We start from the raw sequence: 25,701 nt of genomic DNA on the forward strand, positions 1-25,701 counted from the left end.
CAATGTCTTCTCTATAGGTGTTTGAAGAGGAGGCACTGACATGGGAAGAAAAATTGAATCGCATCAATGCATTGTTTGATGTATGGATTGACGTTCAACGACGATGGGTCTATCTAGAAGGTATCTTCAGTGGATCGGCTGACATCAAAACTCTCTTACCTGTTGAGACAAGCCGCTTCCAAAGCATCAGGTAATATTTATTTATTTATTTATTTTTTATTGCACAATAAAACTTTGTACAAGTGGCGAGCTTAATGCCATATGACATTCTCTACCAGCTAACCATTAGGTAAAAACAGAAAACGATAACGTCATTATATTCAACAACTATAGCATACATTAGAATAGAATATTGTTATAACTGTATCCTTAAATGCTCTATATATAATTAAATTCTCCTTTTTTATTTGCAACTAAATATTTAATTATTGTGCCTTTTGTGATTTACAGTTCTTTTTTATCTGGTTTTAGTGCAAGTTGTAGTTATTTCAATAATCATTCCTTTTGCTTTCAAAGTTTGTCGGGATAATTATTGCTCAAACAGATTTTAATGACAATACTCAAATGTGGATATTTTTTTATCCTAATTGAATATAAAAAGTACCGCCCACACCCACCATCACCACCATTCAACCTACAGGTTGCATCTAATTATTAAATAAATGTATCTCATTTTCTTAGCTCTGAATTCCTGGGACTAATGAAGAAAGTTAGTAAATCTCCGATGGTTATGGACGTACTGAATATCCCGGGCGTACAGCGGTCCCTGGAACGACTGGCTGACTTACTTGGCAAAATACAGAAGGCGCTCGGTGAATACCTTGAACGGGAAAGGAGCAGTTTTCCCAGGTATAAATAATACAATTTTCTAGTTTCATTATTGTATTAACAATAAATGCATAATCTTTACAATTCATTGTTTATATCACTGATAATTTGTTTTCTATAAAATATACCATAGATTTATAATTTTACTATATATACATAATCTGTATGTCTTAATTATAATTAAGTTTCCAGTTTAAACTTGTAACTATCAGGTGTTTATTAGAAAAATCATTAAAAATTTAACTATTTACAATTCAACAGATTCTACTTCGTCGGAGATGAGGATCTGCTGGAAATTATTGGTAACAGCAAAAATATTGCTCGCCTTCAGAAACACTTCAAGAAAATGTTTGCAGGCGTCGCTGCTATTATACTGAACGAAGATAACACAATCATTAACGGCATTGCTTCTCGTGAAGGCGAAGAGGTGTGTGAAAATTAATGTTTCTAATATTGCTCATATGTTTAAATAATAGAAATGGTAAAAAACCTGATATCTAATCGATTTGGTATAAGTACATCTAAGCGGGTTCAAGGCAGCTATTTTATATTCATATATTTCTAAGAATTTTCTATTCTCCAAGTATAATATTACGCGCCTAGTATGATACCTGTCCAAGTATTCTGACAACATAAATATATCTAATATCGTTATACTATATTTATGCCTAATGGTCATGTTTATACTTTCTTTTAGGTATACTTCTTGTCCCCTGTTTCGACCATAGAGAATCCCAAAATCAACTCATGGTTGTCTATGGTGGAACGTGAAATGCGCATGACACTCGCGTGCCGACTTAAAGACGCTGTCGCCGACGTCAAGCAGTTCAAAGATGGAAATGTAGACCCGCAAAAGTTTATAGATTGGTGTGACAAATATCAAGTAAGTTTAAATAATCTATACTAAATACTCATTAAAATATATTTGCATAGCTTAATAGTTGATTAGTAATTAATTCATAGAACTACATTTACTTTTTTTTTTAATTAGGCCCAAATTGTGGTTTTGGCTGCCCAAATATTGTGGTCAGAAGATGTAGAAGCCGCGCTTGCTAGTGGCGGCGGGGACGGTTTAAAACGGGTACTCGCTCATGTCGAGAACATGTTGAACATCTTAGCCGATTCCGTACTGCAAGAACAACCGCCGCTAAGAAGAAGGAAGCTTGAACACTTGGTTTGTATTATAGTTTTATTTCTATTGTTAATTCTTTTAAGTGTAAAATTAATCAATGCAGACGATTATGTAGTATCTTTGTATATATTTTGATATTTATAAAATAATATATAAGAAAAATAATCCTGTATTGAAAACGCAATGAATGGCAATAGATATGTAGTACAGTCAAGTTGACATGAGAAAAAATTATCATTGCTGCCAATAAAAGAAATTAAGTGTAATAATATCCGTAATACAGCAAATATGCTAGATAACTTACTAACATAGCAACTATTTTGATCTAGTGAACATTTCACATATGAAATGTTTCTCTAATTTTTCTTCCACATTGATCCTTAACAATTTTATACTTGCTATCGTGTTGTTGATTGCACTAAGAATAAAGCAAATATTGTACTATCAAATTCTATCATTATAGTCTATGTGAATGTTGAAGTCACATTATAATGAAATTGCCTGTTTAAATGTTCGTCCAACGTAGATAAACGAGTTTGTGCACAAGCGCACAGTGACACGTCGCCTGATCGCGTCCGATGTGAATAGTCCTCGCTCCTTCGAATGGCTCTGCGAGATGCGCTTTTACTTCGACCCTAGGAACAGTGAAGTGAGTCACATTACCATTCTCATAAAATTAAAATATGTATTATTATTAATGTTTACACAGTACATATTTTGATTTCTTATGAAATTTATGTACTTTTACTTTAGCACATAAAACCTAATTTGAAAATTATTAGTAAATTTATTGTTATTTAACTATTAGTTTATTGTGGAAGTCATTGTTTATAGTGTTATGTAACGTAAATTAATTATCGGTTAATATTATTAATGGTTGACTGGTAGAGAACACCGTCCAATGTTAAGTTCGCCAAATGTACATAGAATTTTACTGTGCATTAAAGTTTAAATAAATAAATATTATTAAAATATTTGTAATCATAAACAGGTACTGCAACAGCTGACTATCCACATGGCGAACGCCAAATTCCTATACGGCTTCGAATACTTGGGCGTGCAAGACCGGCTCGTACAGACACCCCTCACGGACCGCTGCTATCTCACTATGACGCAGGCTCTAGAAGCTAGACTCGGAGGATCTCCATTTGGTATGTAATTACATTTAATTTAATTTTTTAATTAATGTATTCATCGGAATCAATTCTTGAGTGATAACCATATATTTAGCAATGTTTATCATGATAGTAAAATAAATGCCATATTTTACGAATGTTATATGGAAAAGCCTAGAGTAGAGAAACTGATAAATTATATTTGTGAAGATAGCTGTATTCCAATATACTGGATTAATTATTTTTTGTTGTATATTCGACTTATGGTCTTAAACTTATTATTAAAAGAATACAATTTGACAAATATATCATTCTATAAAAGTCTTATAAATAATTTATACAAAGTATTCTATCGTTATTGTATCCTCCAATTTAATGTAGAATGAGATTATTTCATAATTTATTTCTGTTAGTCAAGGTCATAACTTGAAAAAATAAAACCTAAGGATTTCCAAATTCCACTAACCGTCATCTTAAAAATAAACAATATTAAATAATTTATGTGACATTATTATTTCTATCATAGGTCCTGCCGGTACCGGTAAAACGGAATCGGTGAAAGCTCTAGGCAATCAGCTCGGTCGTTTCGTGTTGGTGTTCAATTGTGACGAAACATTCGACTTCCAGGCCATGGGCCGTATCTTTGTTGGTCTTTGTCAGGTTTGTATATATTGTTATTTTTCAGGTTAGGTTTGTGAATACAAACCACTTTATACAAAGAGATACATTTCATAAATTTACTTTTTAATAAATTCACTAAGTACACATATTGAATAATATCACGTTTAAGATGATATCTACGCTAATTCTAGATACACACTAGCCCTCTTATTCATAAAAATTAAGACCTTCTACAAACCTATTTTAAATATTTTAGTTTTTTGTCACTGTCATGCAAATTGACAATTTACCATGATAGAAAAAGACAAAACACTTCAATGTCTAAAATAAGTTTGAGATATTTGATGTTTTTATTAATAAGAGGATGTGTCCATGCATACATAAATTTCTAAAATTCTATCTGTTTTTTAAGTGATTGGTCCAATTTACCTCTTTCATTTGATTTTTTTTTATCTTCACATTACTGGCTGTAATTTTATTATATATGGATTAACTTTCATTAGGTGGGTGCATGGGGTTGTTTTGATGAGTTCAATCGTCTTGATGAAAGAATGTTGTCGGCAGTATCACAACAAGTGCAGACTATTCAAGAGGCTCTCAAGAGCCACCAGGAAGGCGACAACACGGGTAAAAAAATATTTATATATTAAATCCCCTTAATTACTAATAAAGACAACAACAAAGGAAATTGTTAAAATAATAACAAATATAGTTGCTTTTGTTGCCTCTCTTATTTCATAAAATAAAAAAAAACATTTTTCAAGTTAAACTCAATCTTTCTGTTCTTTTTATTTAACTAATATATTCTATAATTTTTCGTAATTTGTAAATTCTAATATTAAAAACTTTGATTTAAGGCAAATCCATCACAGTAGAGTTGGTTGGTAAACAAGTCCGAGTGAGTCAAGATATGGCAATCTTCATAACAATGAACCCTGGTTATGCGGGCCGCTCCAACTTACCAGATAACTTAAAGAAGCTGTTCAGAAGTTTAGCCATGACTACCCCAGATAGACAACTCATTGCTGAAGTGATGCTCTTCAGTCAAGGATTTAGGACTGCAGAGAAATTGGCCTGTAAAATCGTGCCATTCTTCAAGTGAGTATGAGTATTTTAATATAGTTGTATGGATGAAGCAAAATAAAATAGCCAAATCTTTTTTCTGCAATCCCCATAAAGGACCTGGCGTGGAGACTTGTTTTTATTATAATCACTACGCGTATTAATTTTCCAGAATTATAATTTTTGTTTATATATTTTAATTTTAATGCCATACAAATAAATTTTATATCCATTAATTTGCAACTTTCGTATTTTACGCATAATATTATTTCTCTGTTTTAACAAAACGTCTGTTTTTGTTAAAAAAATTTAATATATTTTTTTATTATAGACTTTGCGACGAACAACTATCAAACCAGTCTCATTACGACTTTGGTTTGCGTGCACTTAAATCTGTGCTTGTCTCCGCGGGTAACGTGAAACGAGACCGCATACAAAAAATTAAGGTAATAATTATTTTAATATTAGACTTGGAACAATTTTATTGAAACATTACTAATTATTATGATATAGACAATATCATTATGGTATCTACCGCTCTAATGTCGCCACCATTGTGCGTTTGTAACAATTAAAGGCATTTTAAAATTAAATAAAATTAAATCTTTTAAATTAAGGTTTTCATTGAAAAGACAAAAATTGATATCTAAATAGCTGAAATAGGTTGATTAGATGTTTAACTTTTTTATTTTATGATGAATTATATATATTTATATTTGTAGGAAAATCTTATTGAACGTGGCAACGAAGTGCCAGACGAAGCATCTATAGCCGAGTCCCTGCCTGAACAAGATATCCTGATACAATCGGTGTGCGAGACAATGGTGCCCAAACTGGTCGCCGAAGATATACCGCTACTGTTCTCGTTGCTCAACGACGTGTTCCCCAATGTCGGATATACACGAGCTGAGATGACGGGTATGTTCATACATCATATTAGATACTAACTTTTTGTCCGCTACTTTGTACGCGTGAATTTTGGAAGTAGGAAAACCGATTAAATAGACTGCTTCTAAATGATTTCTTACGATAAAACATGCTCTAGGTTTTAAGCTAGATATTTAGGAATAGAACTGTAAAAACTGAATCCGATTCTTTATTTATCCAATTATTTTATTGGTGTAATAGTTTTTACATTATGCCGGAACAATCGTATAAACAGAGAAAATTGCTAAAAATTCTTATTTTAGCGTTTACATTACATTATCGTTATTTAGCAATAAGACCGCCCATTGTTGCCTCTTTATCTTGCTTTTATGTAATTAAGTTTTGTATTTCTTTTTTTTTGTGCACATATTGTTAATCTTTATAACCTGTATAATTCTTTGAAAGGATCAATAAAGAGTTCTTATTCTATCATTCTTATTACATTTTTATAAATATCACCCATAATCAGATATCATATAGTTACATTTTTATTATATTAGTAAGATATATGCTGGATAAAGCTTTATCTAGCATATAAGCAGCTTATTTAAAACTCAAATATACAAAATTACTCATGGACTTTCCCAAAAATAAACCTTTTTGAAATTCAAAACCACCCATTACTTAATATAATGAAATGAATAAGTTTATTTCCGCAGTAGTTGCATTTGAAATTACGTAATACAGCCTTATAACTCAAATAAAACTAAACTATTTTTTATTCATTCATTCAAGAATGCAGCTCTTAAATAGGAAATGAAAAATAAAATGAAACAACTGAGACAATGTTATGCAACATAAGCTAGCAGTAATATTGTACTTTATATTTCAGGTCTTAAAAATGAAATCCGCGCTGTTTGCGCTGAAGAATTCCTCGTGTGTGGAGAAGGCGATGAACAAGGCTCCACTTGGATGGAGAAGGTATGTCGCATACATTACCTATACATTAGTACATAAATGTTAGTTTATTACTTTTGTTTTATTCGAAGTGTAATCATTCAAACTAAGACCATTATCATAGAAATATACCAAGTATCAAAAAATACAACTAATCACCTTCATTGATGATGTTCCCATAATTATGCACAGTTTTCCGATACTAAAGTTTAATGCACATTGTTTTAGAGATTTTCATTATGATCATAAAACTATTAATCCATTATTAACAAAAGGTGACGGTATATTATTTAAAATTAAATATACAAAATAAAATTAACATATTATTATACGCAACGAGGAAAAGGAGCAATAACAATTTCATATTAATATCATGTAATATGACATAATATCATAACTGTTTAACATATACGCTTATTCATTATAATATAGTATGGGGGTTGTGGTTTACATGTTTATATAAGCCATGTCATTGTTAAAGTAATACACGACTAAATTACATCGAATTAATAGATGTAACTAAAAACTTATTAATAATTTAATACTTAAAATTGAATATGTTGTTACTTATAAATCACAATCCCAATACAAAGAACCGATACCATATGGTAGTACGTGAATGCATACGTTTCATGCTAACCCGCTAACGGCACGTAGAGGCTGGGCGCTGCGTCTCGCGCCCAATACAGCACCTGGATCGACAAGGTGAGTGCAGGTCGCCGCCTCTGTGGCCTCACCGCTCTGTGTTCTGTGCTATTTCACAACTAGACATCCTGCCGTGTGGAATGAATTCTCTTTATTACCATATTATAATGTCGTAACGTGTCATCGTACGTAACTTTGCTACGACGTTGAAGACGAAGTCATTTCACATATCAGTTACCTAATAATTTATCGACGACTCTTTAAAAATTATCTCAAGAGTCCTTTACTGTTTTAATTAACTGTATCTATATTAGACTTGGTGCCGTATCAACCACATTATGTTCATTTTCCACTAAATCACATGTTCAATGTCACCTGCCTTCGTGTTTATTCTTGTCACTTCTGTGTCTTTCCAATGTTACATAAAAATTTCTTATATTTTTTATGCATATATATTATTTTCGATTCAATGATACTTCGGGAAGGGTATTTGTAATTTTATACTATTATTTAAAGTAATATATCCTTTTTTTAATTTTTTAAGATTTTATTAACAGTAACTACAAATAGTTCTGATATGACCATCTATCATCATCAATGTATTGGATTCTCATAATATCTCGCGGAATAAACTGTATACAGTAAACATGCTAATTAATGGTATTTATATTAATTATTTTGCAATTTTGCTACTTATTATGCACTATTGCAATCGCCTTTTTATTGTTTTCGACTTTTTAATAAATTGAATTCTATAATATATTATTTTCCTTGTTTTTTTTTTTATTAAAAATTATTATATAAATGCTCTTTCTGTCCCATTGAATAATTTTGGCATGTCAACTTGATAAATAAACTGAGATTCTCCAAAAGTTATTGTACTTTTACAAATTATGTTACGACAATAATAAACTCACAAAAAATATATATATAAAATTAAAAATACTACACTATACTAATGCATAAAATTCACGTGTAGGTACTCCAGTTGTACCAGATATGCAAATTGAACCATGGCCTGATGATGGTAGGCCCGTCTGGAAGTGGCAAATCTACTGCCTGGCGTGTACTGCTTAAAGCTTTGGAAAGGTAAGGTCTTGTATTGAAAAAAAAACTATGAAGTCGCATGAATTTTATAAAAAAATAATGGAACTGCAAGTAACCTCAAATGTTTTGAAATGTACATAATCATAAAAGTAATATAAAGTATTAAATTGTCTGTTACTAACGTTAATAGGCTTATGACCAGCAGTGGACAGTTAACTACTAATATATTAATAACTATAGATTTATAGATATATCAATATTATAATCTCTATATAATAAAAACTACATTAATTGTAAATGCGTGCTGTTTGTATAAATGAAATTGATAGCCAATATACATTCACAAAGATTTTAACACTAAATCTTCAGGATGAAAACAAAACAACTTTTACTATTTAAATAAAAAACAACAATATTATGGAATATTTAAATAATTAACAGGTTTGAAGGGGTAGAAGGCGTGGCACATGTGATTGACCCGAAAGCTATGTCAAAGGAGACATTATACGGTGTGCTCGACCCCAACACTCGCGAATGGACTGACGGTCTATTCACACATATACTCAGGTTAGTAGAATACTAAAATCAGAATAGGTTATTTCACTGTCCTTGTAGGTAATATGTGTAATATGCTCAAGGCTGTAGGCAACAATTTCCACTTTACTAGTTATTTTTTTTAATACAAAGTAAAACGTTACTTCAGTGACGCCCATTTACAATGGTTTTGCCACTGTCATGAACAAAGTTTTGTGAAAATTTTAAAAATTCCCTACAATATTCATAACATTGTTACGTCTTACATCTACTTGTTACATTATGTATATAGTATATTTAAAATTACAGCATTAAATAAAAGGAGATTGTTTACAAGTCATCCTAAAAAATAATTGTACTATTTTCTGAATTTTCGACTTTATTTGTCTGGACTTATTCAAATTAGATCTGAGACTACTTTTCATGATTGTGAAAAATGAATAGATTTTATTTGTACACCTACCAATTTAAAATAATGCATTTAATTACCAATTTTACGTCTCTGTCATACGTATTACAACCATGACTCACATTGTATTATTATAATAGGAAAATAATCGACAACGTTCGCGGTGAAATTAACAAGCGTCAATGGATCATCTTCGATGGCGATGTGGACCCGGAGTGGGTGGAGAACTTGAACTCAGTGCTCGATGACAACAAGCTACTCACGCTCCCCAATGGCGAGCGACTCTCGCTGCCACCCAACGTTAGGGTCATGTTTGAGGTAAATGACATTTCACAGACTATTACTAACTTTATATTCAAAAATATTCTTCATAGTTTAAAATATCGTTTCTCAACCGGGGGGGGTCGCATTTGTTATTAAAGGGATCGCAGTCTGTTGAAAAATCATTTGAGCTCGAAAGATTTTTTTTTTGGTCGTTAAAATATTGTTATAATTTTATACTAAGAGGATCGCAAAACTTTGCACGTAAAGTTTTGGCTTTTTCGTGTGTTACGACGTAAATGGTTGAGAAACAATGGTTTAGAGGATAAGTTTCATAAAATTCTTTCTTAGTGGTCATCCGAATTATATTAGAAACTTTTGAATAAAATTTCCTTATCCTAGACACACTGATTTAAACTATGAGCTTTTGATTTACTGGCAATGTCAGTGTAAGTAAGAATTTCAATAAATAAATATATATTTTAAAAATTAATATATCGGTTTTATGTGTAACAACGGCGACTAGGTAGTCGCTACACATATTAGTAGTATTAGTGTTCGACACAAAACACTAAAGTATCTGTACAACACCATAAATATTTATTTTTAATTTCAGGTGCAAGATCTGAAATATGCTACACTTGCAACAGTCTCGCGTTGCGGTATGGTGTGGTTCTCACAAGACGTGCTAACAACCGAAATGATCTTCGAAAACTATTTAATGAGGTACACGATAAAATTCAAATTAAATCTACAATTACTTTTTCATCTTCATACTTCTCAATATTACACTACTTAAAATATATTAAAGACATATATAGTCCTATTAATAGTTGATAATATAATAGTTTACTAATGTATAATTTTTTGCGTTCTACTACCGTATTTTAGATTGAAAAACATCCCTCTGGAAGATGGAGAAGAAGATTCGTTTAGCATCGTAATGGCCGCCCCGACTGCAGGTGGCGATCAAAATGCAACAGAAAGCATTCTTTCGCCGGCATTACAGGTACGGTATAAAATATTTGTTGAAAGTCAGTAAGACATCTATTAGTAAAATCCTGCTAAAATTTGATATAGATGTTGAAAATCACAAACATATAATCAATATTTTTGTTATATAGACTCAACGCGATGTAGCCATAATACTGCAGCCGTTGTTCTTCGGCGACGGCCTGGTAGTGAAATGTCTGGAGCATGCTGCCACGCTCGACCATATCATGGACTTCACGCGACACCGTGCGCTCTCGTCTCTACACTCAATGCTTAATCGCGGTGTCAGGTAACATTCTAAATTATTACTGAATGTAATCGCTTAAGCGATCCACCTGTCATAGTACTAATAGGGGCAACGAGGCAGTCAAACGGATAATTTAAATATTCATAATATTTCATCTTCATTCTGAGACACATTACCTCACGCAATGCTACTACTTTACGAAAGAAAACGTAAGGTGAATCACTATACTTCTTGCCGTTGTTATATCGTTGTAAGATATGCGTACTAATCTGTACAAGGAGCCACACAAATGTATACTACCTATCGAGCTAGCCTATATAGCTCAAATTATGCCTCTTTTTACACACAGTTCCTCTGAAAATCATTAAATATTAAATTCTTTAATAGTTTTAATTCAAGCTTTATATGTATTTCAGAAACATTCTCGCTTACAATCGTCAACACCCGGACTTTCCCATCACCAATGAGCAACTGGAGGCATATGTTCCTAAATGGCTTGTGTACTCCCTGCTGTGGTCATTTGCCGGTGATGCTAAACTCAAGGTTAAATTTCGAATCGTTTATTTTTTTTATATTAGCAATTAACAAATTTATTGCAACTTTACTGATATTCAAATGTTTTGTTTTAGGATCGTAACGAATTGGGTGACTTCATAAGATCGGCCAGCACCATGCCCTTACCTAACTGTGGACCCAACCAGCACATCATCGACTTCGAGGTATCGTTGATTTACTTTAAATTATATACTTTAGCTCTTTCTATAATCTATATTAAAGAACAACATTACTGATCACATTTTTTCACATACCATAAATGGAAAATAACTGTTCATATATTCTCGGTGTCAACGAAAATTCCCTTAGCTCTGCAACAATCCACCTAACGTTTAACGTTTTAAAACTTACTAAATTGATTGGACTAATCACACTCACACATATAATATCCCAATCGAAACTAAGTGCGGAAACCACTGAATAAACTAATTAACTATTGGTTCACATCAGGTGTCGATAACGGGCGAGTGGGTGGCGTGGTCGGCGAAGGTGCCGCAGATAGAGGTGGAAACACACAAGGTGGCGGCGCCGGACGTGGTAGTGCCCACGCTCGACACCGTCCGCCACGAGGCGCTGCTCTACACCTGGCTCGCGGAGCACAAGCCGCTCGGTATCTATGAACTGTATCTGTTATGCAGAGGATAGATAAAATATAGACAAATAATGAAATAATAATGATAATATTTTTTATTATTACAGGCTACAATGTCCTAATTTATTAGTATCATATATGTAGCCTGATGTTAGTACATCTTACAATAAAATGAATAAATAAAAAAAAAGAAATAATATACAAATTTGGTCGCCGCTGAATAATCCCATTTGAGATACCTCAACAGTGACCAATGTAAGGGCAATCCAACCTGCTTGCAAATAAATCTACTGATTCATCTAATATTCATGAAACTGATATTGCCGGAGTTATATATTGGTTGGATTATGAAAATATTTTTGTATCTTATGCAAAGAATGCACATAGAAAGTGTTGCCAAAACCTAAAATGGAATGAGAAATTAATTTTACAATTTCAATTTTGTACAATTTCTGGTTATGATTTAAAGCATCCACTAAGACAATGTGTTAGTACTTCCCCCTTGGATCTTATTCTTCTCTCATGGAAAAATTACTAACAAATTATAACAAACTATAAACTTAACTAGGTAGTTTGTAATAAGTAATTACATAAAAAATATTATATGTAGATAAATAATACATTATATAAGAAACTCACTGTGTTAATATCAATAATATAAATGTAAGTAGTAATTAAGTAAAAAATATTTAATGTACCAAAACTTAAATACATACATTTCATTGTATAGTGCTATGCGGCCCACCCGGATCTGGCAAAACTATGACTCTATTCTCGGCTCTCCGCGCGCTGCCCGATATGGAAGTGGTCGGTCTCAATTTCTCATCTGCCACCACTCCAGAGTTGCTTCTCAAGACCTTCGATCATTACTGCGAGTATAGGAAAACACCTAATGGAGTAGTGCTCGCACCTGTACAGGTACGAAGAAAAGTTAAAAAAATAACATTTCAAGAAATTACAAGTAGTAAATAATGTTTACCTATTTCTAAGTTTATACGGATAGAATGACTATAGTTTTATTGATTATTTTTATATATAACTACAGTGGAAATCACACTTAGCCTTCCTGAGTATATACAAAAATCACAGCCCATGAATGCTTAAAATATTAAAGATTCTGAAATCATAGCTGGTGGCTAACTAATGGTATTGGCAAATAATTATTTATTATAATAATATTTATTTGTAGCTTGGCAAATGGTTAGTGCTATTCTGTGACGAGATCAACTTACCAGACATGGATCAGTACGGCACGCAACGCGTCATATCCTTCCTACGACAACTGCTTGAACATAAAGGCTTCTATAGAGCGAGTGGTGAGTGCAATTCTAAAATTCTAAGAGTAACATTTATTTATTGGAATTTTAACTTCAAATATGGTTAAACATATTAATAATAATTTGCCATACTCATATATCATACGCTTTATGTACGAAGTTTATGCGCTTTTGTGAAGAGCACAGCTGGCTGTGCTCTGCACAAAAGCGCATTAACTTCCTGGTATCTTCACAATTATCATGGGGGGATTTCACTGTTCCGACGATTTATTAACATTAGGGTTTATATTTGTTTAAGGGGCAGTGCCCGTTATTATTTTTATCATTATTTTAAGGTTTTTCCTATCTAAATATAATAAACGTTTTGACAGAGTTTGAACGGATGTGTAATGCTATATTATTATTAGGTATACATAATTGTGACTATATTAATGCCAATCATACGCTATTTAAACATTTGGATGATTCTTTTCTTGCTTTTGAATGCCCTTTGTAACTGTCTATGAACCACGAGACAGAGGCGATTAGTAGGTCTGATCTCTTTTTACTTGAAAGCGTGTGATTTTCTACCTGAATCCTATCGATCTTGTGCCAAATCTTATTATTAACTTCAACATACTATGAGGAAGTGACCACTGTAACATCCACAGACCATTCGTGGGTTCACCTGGAGCGTATTCAGTTTGTGGGCGCCTGCAATCCGCCTACGGACCCGGGCCGTAAGCCGCTCTCACACCGTCTGCTGCGACACGTGCCCGTCATCTATGTCGACTACCCTGGGGAGACCTCACTCGAACAGGTAGACCCTCATTTACCCTATACTCGCACAAGATTCACTCTGAAGAAACAAATATCAAAAACTATCAAATTCAAATCTCCTTTTTGACATCGCCAAAGAAACGTACAGGTAATATATTTATAAATACATTCAAGTAATTATAAAGAAGTATGAAAGATTTCTTCAATACAACTTGTTATACAAAATCACTGCCGTTTTTTATAATTTTATATAATTTAAATTGGTTGATCAATAAATTGACATATGTATGTCCATTGGAATAGGCTGAAACAATAAATTCAAACAGCCCTATTTTTCTTTACATTCTTCTTCGTTGTACCGTCATGATCTCTATGATGGATGGGTCTTATCACCACATCTACATTATCAATCTATTCCTGCAAGCTTGCCAGTTACCGATGTCTTTTACAATAACTGCATAAATAATTTTAGATTTACGGCACTTTCACACGGGCGATGCTTCGCATGCAACCCGCGCTGCGAGGATACGCGGAGCCGCTGACGCAAGCGATGGTCAAGCTATACCTCGCGTCGCAGGAACGGTTTACACAAGACATGCAGCCACATTATGTGTATTCTCCCAGAGAGATGACACGATGGGTGCGCGGCATCTGCGAGGCTATCAGGTATGTGTTTATAATCCGCAATGTATTACTGCAAACTCTCAATAATGACAAAAGAATGTAATATGTAAAAATAGAGAATATAATAATACAATAACTACTAGAAGAACAAAGCACATATCCTTAATTCATAAAAAGTCAAACATTCAAGAGACCTCTTTTAAAAATGGATTTTTTTTAAATTTTGTACCTATTTTTTATTTTAAAACAAAAACAGAATACTAATAATTAAAATGTATGTATGCGTTTTTAATTTTATGTCTTTTTAAGTGTTATGGTCTAATTTATAATTACAATTGTAGGCCACTCGACAACTTGTCTGTTGAGGGCCTAGTGCGACTGTGGGCGCATGAAGCTCTGCGTCTCTTCCAAGACAGATTAGTCGAGGACTCAGAAAGACAGTGGACTGATGAGAACATCGACAACGTGGCCATGCGATTCTTCCCAGGTAAAATCTAAATAATTTGTTTTCCATTTAATTACCATTTGCTCCAAATTGAATCAAACAAGATAGCACCTTAGTTCTCGGAGCGGCAATACATAACGGTTGATATGGGCAACAAATATATTTGTGATATCCATGACGTTGTTTATGTCTGTTGGCAATGGTTACCACTTTACTCCCAGGAGACTTGCTTCATTTAATATAATTCACTGTTTGTGTTGTGACTTTTGATGAACTTTGTTATATCGGCTTTGATTTGCGTTTCTAAATAATAAAAATATATTAATAAATATATTGAGACAAAGTACAACTGTTTTAATTAACATTGTGGCTTTATTGAATAATCCTGTTATGCCTTTTTCTGTTATATATTTAAATGAATTAATTATATATTTAACAGCTCTAAAACTTTATTCTTCGTTAATAAACATTTAAACTATTATTTTTGTAGGAATCAATAGAGAGCAGGCGTTAGCCCGTCCGATTCTATACAGCAACTGGCTGAGCAAGGATTACGTCCCAGTACAAAGAGATCAACTCCGCGAATACGTCAAAGCTAGACTTAAGGTAATAATGAATAATTTTGTTTTTATTCTACTTAATAATAAAAAAAAATAGTGTCTTTCAGTCATAAATAGAAATCTATTTTATATTACTATATTTTACCCGCGATTTAGTCCGCGTACTTGGACTAAACAATATGTTTATTAACCACAATAAAAAGTAGCCTATATCCTTTTCATTCTTATATAATACATATATACCAAGTTTCATAGTGATTGGTTAAGTCCTTAAGATGCTATGAGGTAACAAGCAAAGTCACTTTCACATTTGTAATGTTAGTAAAGGTTCTAATAATAATTGTAATATGAAATATATCTGAAATAAAATTTATATTATTTACCTTATGTAGGTGTTCTATGAAGAAGAGCTGGACGTTCCACTGGTGTTATTCGACGAGGTGCTAGACCATGTACTCCGTATTGACCGTATCTTCAGACAGCCGCAAGGACATTTACTACTTATCGGTGTCTCCGGCGCGGGCAAGACGACCCTCAGTCGATTCGTCGCATGGATGAACGGGTTGAGCATATTCCAAATTAAGGTATTACATTCTTTTAGTTACTAGTCCCTATATATGATATATAAGGTATAGAGGAAACACCCCTAAAAATTGCCTGAAATTATCCAATTTATGTGGATTTTTTATTTCATTTTTGGATTTCATCTAAATTGTTTTTGTATAAAAATGTATTTGTACTTTCAATTTATTGTCGCCCTAAAGATATATTTTTTACTAATATGTAACTAAATGTTAGTAGTCTTGACTTCACATACACTTTAGAAGTGATGGGTTTTGCAAAATTTAACAATGGAAATTCTTAGATATATTCGAACACCTTTGTAACATGTAAATTGGTATCATAACGGCAATCATATTTAAAATATTCAAATTGATTAAAAATATTATTCTACATATTAATATGCCTGTATAAACATAGTTATTACTACTTCTTTACAAAGACATGATGTCAGGATTGGCGTCATAAGACACAATGATGTTGATAGACAATTCAAATTACATAATTATTTTTAAAAGTAAAAACTGATATCCAATATAAACTTAGTTTCCGAAACCAAAGATATTAACGAACATATCCATACAAAGGTACATAACAAGTATACGGGTGCGGACTTCGACGAGGACCTGCGATCGGTACTGCGGCGCGCCGGTTGCCGCGACGAAAAGCTCGCCTTCATACTTGACGAGTCCAACGTACTGGACAGCGGCTTCCTCGAACGCATGAACACACTGCTAGCTAACGGCGAGGTAATAAATACTAACATTTTATACTGTTTTTTTACAATAAAACAACCACGCATATGCTCCACTTCATGTTAAATGGATACACGTGGAATGATTGGTTTAGGCGAATGAACTTGGTGCTGATCGTTGTATCATGATAATCTTGAGTATATAGTGATTTCATTACCTTATACTTTTCAGCTTTACTTCTGCACTTGATATACATTTAGGAAGTAACTAATTACAAGAAGCTTTCTTTCTGCCAAAATAGAAGTCCACAGATACGAATTAACCTAAACACATCCAAGTTTTATTATTTTCGCCACTTTGCAGAATTTTTTATTTCATATATTAATAAAATACTCATAAAATATTCTATTATTTGTCAGGTACCTGGATTATTCGAGGGCGACGAGTTTGCCGCTTTAATGACACAGTGCAAGGAAGGTGCTCAAAGAGAGGGTTTGATGTTGGATTCCAACGACGAATTATATAAATGGTAAAATAAAATAACAATTTAAAATTTTCTGTAATAATATTTATTTCATGAATAATAATATATCTTAAAAAAATTGTATTTCTTCAGGTTCACTGGTCAAGTAATGCGTAATTTGCACGTAGTGTTTACTATGAATCCATCATCGGAGGGCTTGAAAGACCGCGCAGCTACTTCGCCCGCGCTTTTCAATCGTTGCGTTCTCAACTGGTTCGGAGATTGGAGCGATGGCGCCCTCTTCCAGGTTTGTTTTATATTTAACTTTATTAACCATTAAAAAATTTTAACCGCCTACTAGCAATTTAGATTCTATGTTCTGTCACACGCAATACTGTGATGGCGGTTCTTCTGACAAGAGCCCTCTATGTAAATACCCATAACTTGGCAAACTTTATTGTTGTTCTCTTGTGTTCGCTGATGCAACGACATCGTGTGAGCTCTAATATTTGTATGCATTAACAATGTTTCATATCAGGTGGGCAAAGAGTTTACTCGACGCATGGACCTGGATTCTTCGGACTACACGCCGCCCGATGATTTCCCGGCGGCTTGCGGCGAAGTGGGCGCGCGGCCTGGACAACGCGACGCCGTCGTGAACGCTTGCGTGTACGTGCATCAGACGCTGCACAGCGCCAACGCGCGTCTAGCCAAGCGAGCCAACCGCACTATGGCCATCACACCCAGGTACTAAGGATTTAAAGACCTTTTTTTTAATTTGGAGTTCTATTTAAACCTTTTCAGAGGTAGAACTTTTAGAATTTAGTAGGTTAGGTGATTGTCACTTGTCTCATTGTTCGGAACAAAGTCGTCGTCCGTTCTTACGGACTTATAAATTAATTTTATTTTATAGGCACTATCTCGACTTCATCCAGCAAATGGTTAAACTATATGCGGAGAAACGCGCCGATTTAGAGGAACAGCAGCTACACTTGAATGTCGGTCTGGGAAAAATCGCCGAAACCGTGGAACAGGTGGAGGAAATGCAAAAGAGTCTTGCTGTAAAATCTCAGGTAAAATATTTTTCATTCACATTTTAATAATTTTACTCATTTTCATCGTATTAATATTTATAACTTTGTAACTAGAAGATTTTCGTAAATGGAATTATTATTGCAATTTATTTAGATGAGAAATTCTTTATCTAAGTAAATTGTATTTTTAAGAATATAAAAATAAACCATAAAATTAAATTATTTTCCTTTATGTGACAATATGTTATTTAGTCACGACCTAGAATATGCCACCCCTTTCCCGTGGATATCATAAGAGGCAACTAAGAGAACTTAATGGTTGAGGAATGGCCAGCAGCATTTCTCTTAAAACATCACCAAAGCCTAACTGCGGTTGCCAACTGACTGCCAATTGTAGCAACTACTGGCAAAATACCTTTATAGGGGTGGCTTACATCAACAGTGGACTATTAACGCCATATATGATGATACTGATGTAATAATAATTTAATAATTACTTTTTCTTAAAATTTAAAGTTCTTTTTTAGGAACTACAAGCTAAGAATGAAGCTGCCAATGCCAAACTGCGCCAGATGGTGAAAGATCAGCAAGAAGCTGAGAAGAAGAAAGTTGAAAGTCAGGAAATTCAGGTGTGACTTCATCTCATCAGGAACTTATATGAAACCATATCAGAGATAATGTTATGTCTGAGATTATGTTATTTCACTTTACATTTTTATCCAGGTCGCTCTAGAGAAACAAACGAAAGAGATAGAAGCAAAACGCAGAGATGTGATGGCTGACCTCGCACAAGTGGAGCCAGCAGTCATTGAAGCGCAAAACGGTTTGGTTTTTTATTTAAAATTGTCTTGTTTGAAACTAATCATCGACTTTGGTTGAACCATGTCCTACATCATAATCAGTACTGGTTTACTTGAAGTCGTTTACATTTTTTTTTTTCATATGAAGCAGACAGTAGAAAATAGTAAATAGTTCTAACCATACATGTAAATTTAAGTTTCACACAGACGATTTGCTTATACTAGTAGTTTAGTATGTTTGCCTAGTCATGTAATATAGAAATACACCTATAAGTAGACATCCTAACATTAGATAAAATAATCACACCACAAAGATGCCTAGAGAATAATAATGTAAAAACTTATGAAATGTTTGTTAAATAGCGTTTATTAGTTTTATAATATGTAGTTGTAGTCAGAACATCAAGTAATACCCACGAAATTTTCGTAGTTGAACGAATTTTGAAATTATAACTATATACTTCATCCAATGCATGCTATAATTAATAAATAAATAAGTTGTTTGCATGCATGCATTGTAAATCGTATTTGGATTTAATAAATACGTAATATTTAAAAAAAAAAGAGAAAGTGCTATATCTTATTAATATAAGAATTTGTCCAATCCTCGTTATATCCCTGTAGCATAGCCATGTTATTATTAATAATAATAAATAATTTTTATTCAATTAAATTTAATAATAAACATTTTTGAATAGTAATTTTTTTTATAAACTACCGCCCAGTTCCGAATGCAATTTCAGCTAAGAAAAACGGGCAAGATACAGCTGTTGCTTATTTCAAATATAAATTTACAACAAAAGAATTATGAATGGATATAATGATTTTCACAAAATTCGTATTTATAATGAAAAAGAAAAAGCTATCAAGCTACAATCAATCACAGTATTCTTGACCCCAGACCAGTCCCTACTAGAAGCTTTATGAATTCTATTACTGAATATAAAGCTATCACTGACTAAACTGACTGCAGACAGACAGATACTCTAATCTAGTGGATTTATATAAAAACATTATAAAAAAAAAAGTGTTTTGCATTCATTTTCTAAAAGGTTATTAAATTTTTTTGTTAAATTTGCCATTAAAAAATGTCTTATATGGGTTAATGAGATATCATTAGAAATACTTAGTTCTGACTACAAGTACACATAGTATTAAACACGAAGACGCCACACAGCGGTGCGGTCGATCAAGAAGCAGCAGTTGGTGGAAGTGCGATCAATGGCGAATCCGCCGTCGGTCGTGAAAATGGCGCTCGAGTCCATCTGCACGCTGCTGGGAGAGAAGGGCGACACATGGAAGGGCATCCGATCTGTAGTCATGAAGGACAACTTCATATCAACTATTGTTAACTTCGAGACAGAAAACATCACGTTAGTTCACGTTCATTGCTTATTGACGATGGTGCGTCGTTTGTAACCTACCCTCGCATTTTAAACAAGTGGCAGACAAATTTGTATAATATAGATACGGTTACGCTACCACATGTATGAGATAGAACAAGACATTACGATGCATTATATCTTGTTCTATTTTATGCATGTGCTAATGTAAAAGTAACTACAAATCGATTCGTTTGCCATATGTATAGAGGGTTAGTTATGTAATCGTAATCAAATTTTGGATACTTTTATATTGTTTTTCAAAAGGAAAGGAAATTGAGTATGCGAAATTATGTAGTATTAAAAGTTAGTATTCATAACGACTTGCTATCCCTATGTTAACTGCTGTACACGAATTAAAAATGTATTTTGATTTTTGTATGAAAACATTTTAGATAGCAAAATAAACATAAGTGTAGTGTATATATTTATTGGCAAAAACATTTTACATTGTACACAAAAACATTCTCATGCATAGAATTTTGATTGAATAAATTTATTGTATTGCATAGTAGTTACACTTTTAACTAAATATTTCTACTGTTTTGCTCTTGGTTGTACGTTTAATATTATTTATAAATAGTCACATTTTCGGCTATTCATAAAAGCGCTAATTATAATGAACGGATAACATTAATGGAATCTTTGTATTGTTACATTTAATAATTTAATTTGTAAATAAGCTCGCTTGCATTATGTGACTGTTGTTATTAATATTATAAATTGTGACATAACGCTGTGATCACTGTATGTATTGTAAAATGGCATCTGTGTAAGGCACCCTAATAGTGAAGTAGTATTCGTGACTAACATTACTAAGCATCGTCGTGAACAGAAACAGATTAACAACCCTCAAGTCTTAACATTATAATATTGTTTTTAAAAATTCATTTGAACATTTGTCTTAAATAAAAATGGAACCGTGTATTTAAGTGGCGTCGGCTTTGCTGCGTTAGTCTTTTTTGTCAAATTGTTATTGGAATGTATCTTTCACTTCATTACATCGTTATATGTGCGTTTCATCCTATATATTTATTTCTAAACTTTAAAGCATATGCAGTATTGTCTACAATTTGATATACAGACAGACGAACGGAGCGAAGCCAAGCGATACTTATTACGGGACCATACATTCAACAGTGATCTAATTCAATGTTAATCGTACAATAATGCTAGCCGCATGGTCACAATTAGCTAAACGCCTTTTTTGTTTCTCTCTTTTTTTGTACTCTCTCGCTCTCGCTTCGTGCTGGTGACGGACTCGACGCCTGGACGCACCGGCGGCGACGAACTGTCATTTAAATATACAGCGGTGAAATCTATAAAGAAGCAGCACTTAGTGGAAGTACGATCTATGGGCAACCCACCGGCGATAGTGAAGGTCGCACTCGAGTCCATCTGCCTGCTACTCGGCGAGAACGCGACCGACTGGAAGGCGATCCGCGCGGTCATCATGCGAGAGAACTTCATCAACAGCATCGTCTCCAACTTCTCCACTGAGGACATAACGTGAGCACCTCTGCAGCTTGACCCCACCTTCCGCCCCCAACTTTAAAATTATAGCGGTGTTTGGTTATTTTTAAATATTGTGGTCAAGTCCTTTATCTTAAGTTTGGGCAGTGTTTAGTGCTTAAAGCATGCTTTTTGCACATTGTATAACAACTTTTTTTTTGCACACGTTTGTTGGAAGTGGCATGTTCGTGGTGACGGTTAACTAACTTCAATATCCTGCGATATATTCAGCTACACTATGTTGTCATGTTACGAATTATTCAGACACATTTACTTACATTATCGCTGGACTAATCAAATTTTACACGAATTATTCGTTTTGGTATAATGTTTATGAAGTCGATAATAAAATGAACGACGAACTATCAATACTTTACAATGGTTTCATGTTTCGGTGAATACAATATTGGAGTGATAATACATTGTTATTTCACATATATCAATACGTATAATATTTGGACGTCAAATTTAAAAGCATCGTTATAATCAAAATTTTTTGTTAGTGATTTGTAATAATAACAAAAAGAAAAATCACTACAACACATATAATACTTTGAAATCGCGATGTATTGCAATATACATTGTATTCCCGGAAGGTGCATGAATGTATTTGCCAATAAATAATGTTCGTCTACGAAGCAGTTGAAGTCACTATCGACAGTGAACAAACAGTTAGCTTTTTTGTTTTTTATTTCACTTTTTTTTTTTTTTGTTTGCTATCTAATGTGTCTTTCTACCACGCAGCGAGAGAAATTGGAACGTTTATCTTTTGATTTGTTTGCTGTGTGTTGGTAAGTGACGTCCTTTCTATTCTCTCAATTTAACGGTTAACTTTGGAATAACAGGGAATTACTTGCATGGAAAATTAGTCTATGGTCCCCATGGGATAGGGTTATACATTCATGGTTAAATGGCATTGCACGAAAAGCACGTTGCAAATTAGGTCTCTTGAAATGTGACTTTATTTTAATCACTTGTCTATTTGTCAGTGACGATGTACGCGAGAAAATGAGGACGCGCTATCTAAGCAACCCGGACTATAACTTTGAGAAGGTGAACAGGGCCAGTATGGCTTGTGGACCTATGGTCAAATGGGCAATTGCTCAGGTAAGTGTATTAACTTCGTACATTTTGTTTGACCTCTGTGTCGTAATAATAGGTATGTTGCTATTGCATATAGAATATTCTGAGGTTAATTCTTGGTCAGACCAATTCGACGCTCAAATGTCTATTTGTCACGACACACGTCTTCCTAATTTGGGCACCATGCTAATTGTTTAATTCGTATTAATTATTGATAAATAAAAATATATTTCTTTTTTAGATTGAATACGCGGATATGTTGAAACGCGTCGAACCACTACGCAATGAGCTGAAAGCTCTCGAAGATCAGGCGCAAAGCAACGTGAAAGCTGGCGATGAGGTGCGAGAACTAATCGCGCAACTGGAGAAATCGATCGCTTCTTACAAGGAGGAGTACGCCCAACTTATCAGCCAGGCTCAGGCTATCAAGACTGATCTGGAGAATGTGCAGGCTAAGGTATGTCAAACAATCCAAATTTATTAAATACAGCAATATGTCGTTTATAATTTACACTAAGTGTTAACATTGTATCTTGCCTGTAAAAGTACTACTACCTTTTAATATACCAAAATATAGGTATTGTAGGTAGTCAATACAAGAACTAAATAAAAAGTCTGAACATGGATTAATGGTAGATGTTAATGTGTAGAACCTTCCTTATAAACTAATGTTTAGCAATAAATTTTATTATGAAAATCTTAAATGATGATGATTACTTTTTATTAGCGCTAAAAAGTACAGAATATTATTATGGTTTATTAATAAAACGCATTGATAAAGCCTATATTTATCTAGAGGAAAGGAGACTGTACAAAAGTCGATTGCTTGGGTACCTCTGTCCCATTCGTGTTTCAACCGTCAAGTAATTGTGTTTGCATGGCTGTGTTTCGGTTTGAAGGGTGGGATATGGCGTGAATTTACTGGGTACAGAGGAATAACACCTAAGTCCTCAGGAATGGCAACGCATGGGGGGTATCATGGGCGAAACAGTATACTCTGTTATGTCCATGGTACTGCTCATGTCTATAGGCGACGGTTACCACTTTCCGTCAGGTGAGCCATCAGCTTATTTACCATTCTCAGTTGTATAAAAAAATCTAGAATTATAACAAAAAAATAGAAGCTGAAGATAAATGTCGCTTGTAATGTATATGTTCTTATATCAAAATCTAATGAATGTGTGTAACGTATAGGTGGATAGGTCAATAGCATTACTGAAGAGCTTGGTAATCGAACGCGAGCGGTGGGAATCAAGTTCGGAGACCTTCCGCTCGCAAATGAGCACAATCGTTGGCGATGTTCTACTCTCAGCTGCATTTATTGCTTATGGAGGATACTTCGATCAGCATGTGAGTACACGAATGATGACGTAATATAAATTATCTGAATTAATTGTCAGATTTTCCATAAAAACCGTCTTTAATCTTTTTCAAATAACTATCAGAACCAAAGTAAACTCTTTTTAAAAGTTATCATGATCGGTTCAGATTTTGCGATTATATCGCGTAATATAAAAAAAAAAATTAAAAATAATCAACCAATTTAAGTACATCTTCTTGTCTATTTATGATATTTAAGCGTCAATAAATTAATTAATGAATAATTTTTAATTCTGTAGAGACTATATATGTATTTTTAACTATGAACGCTACACTTTGTAAAAAGTGCATAATGGACATTGTAATATAAAAACCCATTTTGAAAAATTCTATAAACTTTGGAAAATATCTTAAAAGCTATAGCTTACAGTATATAAACTGTAAAATAAGGATGTTTATTTGTTCGTGTAACAGTATCGTCAAAACCTATTCTCGACGTGGACGGCGCACCTGGCGGCCGCCAACATAAAGTATCGCGCGGACATTGCGCGCACCGAATATCTCAGCAACCCAGACGAGCGGCTCCGCTGGCAAGCCAACGCGCTGCCCACCGACGAGCTCTGCGTAGAGAACGCTATCATGCTCAAGGTATGCTATATGCACTCCCAACTTAATATTATATGTACCTACATATAATACTGGGAACAACATATGTATATCAATAAATAATTGAAACTTTTTACCAAATAGTATTCCAGCTATATAAGTATCGATTAAACAAATATTATATTTCACTACAATAGGGTATATGTATTCATATAATTATTACGTGCTTGCGAATTGGGAGCCATTACGGTCTCCTATTTGCCAGTTCGGATAGCTTAGGGAATTATAGGAAATATTTATTATATTTTATATTTATATAATCCTAATACAATTAATTTATTTTATGACACGACATTAAAAATTGATATACTTAAATAATAAATCATTTCCAGCGCTTCAATCGGTACCCGCTCATCATTGACCCGTCCGGCCAAGCAACAGAGTTCATAATGCGCGAATTCAAAGAACGCAAGATCACCAAAACATCATTCCTTGATGACTCATTCAGGAAGAATCTAGAATCTGCCCTACGATTCGGCAACCCGTTACTTGTACAGGTAATTTCATTTATATTATTTTACTGTCATGTTTTCGTATAAAAATATTCAATATGTTAACGCACTTACGTTGAGCAACGCTACTTCAAGTAACTAGGTCGAAATAATCGAATAAATTTTAGCTTTAAAAATAAATGGCATATATTAAATGTAATACT

At 33.5% G+C, this 25,701-nt stretch overlaps 1 protein-coding gene across 3 annotated transcripts in view; it reads left to right on the top strand.

Annotated features, from left to right (window-relative positions):
- LOC113510799 (dynein heavy chain, cytoplasmic) overlaps positions 1–25,701 on the top strand; it is a 54,393-nt gene that overhangs the window by 15,647 nt on the left and 13,045 nt on the right. Inside the window, exons 31-73 of one of the 3 annotated variants that reach the window (XM_052896227.1) lie at positions 18–190; positions 682–849; positions 1,090–1,255; positions 1,526–1,711; positions 1,820–2,002; positions 2,487–2,609; positions 2,952–3,111; positions 3,602–3,735; positions 4,200–4,323; positions 4,554–4,794; positions 5,090–5,204; positions 5,481–5,676; positions 6,518–6,606; positions 7,240–7,287; positions 8,207–8,316; positions 8,716–8,841; positions 9,358–9,535; positions 10,095–10,204; positions 10,370–10,487; positions 10,603–10,760; positions 11,135–11,261; positions 11,348–11,437; positions 11,724–11,883; positions 12,596–12,783; positions 13,055–13,181; positions 13,793–13,941; positions 14,374–14,567; positions 14,867–15,012; positions 15,461–15,576; positions 15,923–16,114; positions 16,679–16,840; positions 17,206–17,315; positions 17,403–17,556; positions 17,788–17,996; positions 18,163–18,322; positions 18,811–18,912; positions 19,007–19,106; positions 20,261–20,456; positions 22,967–23,084; positions 23,302–23,517; positions 24,255–24,410; positions 24,855–25,028; positions 25,379–25,543. In XM_052896227.1, coding sequence (XP_052752187.1) covers positions 18–190; positions 682–849; positions 1,090–1,255; positions 1,526–1,711; positions 1,820–2,002; positions 2,487–2,609; positions 2,952–3,111; positions 3,602–3,735; positions 4,200–4,323; positions 4,554–4,794; positions 5,090–5,204; positions 5,481–5,676; positions 6,518–6,606; positions 7,240–7,287; positions 8,207–8,316; positions 8,716–8,841; positions 9,358–9,535; positions 10,095–10,204; positions 10,370–10,487; positions 10,603–10,760; positions 11,135–11,261; positions 11,348–11,437; positions 11,724–11,883; positions 12,596–12,783; positions 13,055–13,181; positions 13,793–13,941; positions 14,374–14,567; positions 14,867–15,012; positions 15,461–15,576; positions 15,923–16,114; positions 16,679–16,840; positions 17,206–17,315; positions 17,403–17,556; positions 17,788–17,996; positions 18,163–18,322; positions 18,811–18,912; positions 19,007–19,106; positions 20,261–20,456; positions 22,967–23,084; positions 23,302–23,517; positions 24,255–24,410; positions 24,855–25,028; positions 25,379–25,543 — 6,417 coding nt within the window. Of the gene's footprint in view, positions 1–17; positions 191–681; positions 850–1,089; positions 1,256–1,525; positions 1,712–1,819; positions 2,003–2,486; positions 2,610–2,951; positions 3,112–3,601; positions 3,736–4,199; positions 4,324–4,553; positions 4,795–5,089; positions 5,205–5,480; positions 5,677–6,517; positions 6,607–7,239; positions 7,288–8,206; positions 8,317–8,715; positions 8,842–9,357; positions 9,536–10,094; positions 10,205–10,369; positions 10,488–10,602; positions 10,761–11,134; positions 11,262–11,347; positions 11,438–11,723; positions 11,884–12,595; positions 12,784–13,054; positions 13,182–13,792; positions 13,942–14,373; positions 14,568–14,866; positions 15,013–15,460; positions 15,577–15,922; positions 16,115–16,678; positions 16,841–17,205; positions 17,316–17,402; positions 17,557–17,787; positions 17,997–18,162; positions 18,323–18,810; positions 18,913–19,006; positions 19,107–20,260; positions 20,457–21,775; positions 21,975–22,966; positions 23,085–23,301; positions 23,518–24,254; positions 24,411–24,854; positions 25,029–25,378; positions 25,544–25,701 lie in introns of all 3 variants that reach the window. The other 2 variants (XM_052896226.1, XM_052896228.1) reach the window with 2 other exon arrangements.

This window comes from Galleria mellonella, unplaced genomic scaffold, assembly GCF_026898425.1.
Source record: "Galleria mellonella isolate WM207_F2 unplaced genomic scaffold, CSIRO_AGI_GalMel_v1 utg32, whole genome shotgun sequence".
Taxonomy (NCBI): domain Eukaryota; kingdom Metazoa; phylum Arthropoda; class Insecta; order Lepidoptera; family Pyralidae; genus Galleria; species Galleria mellonella.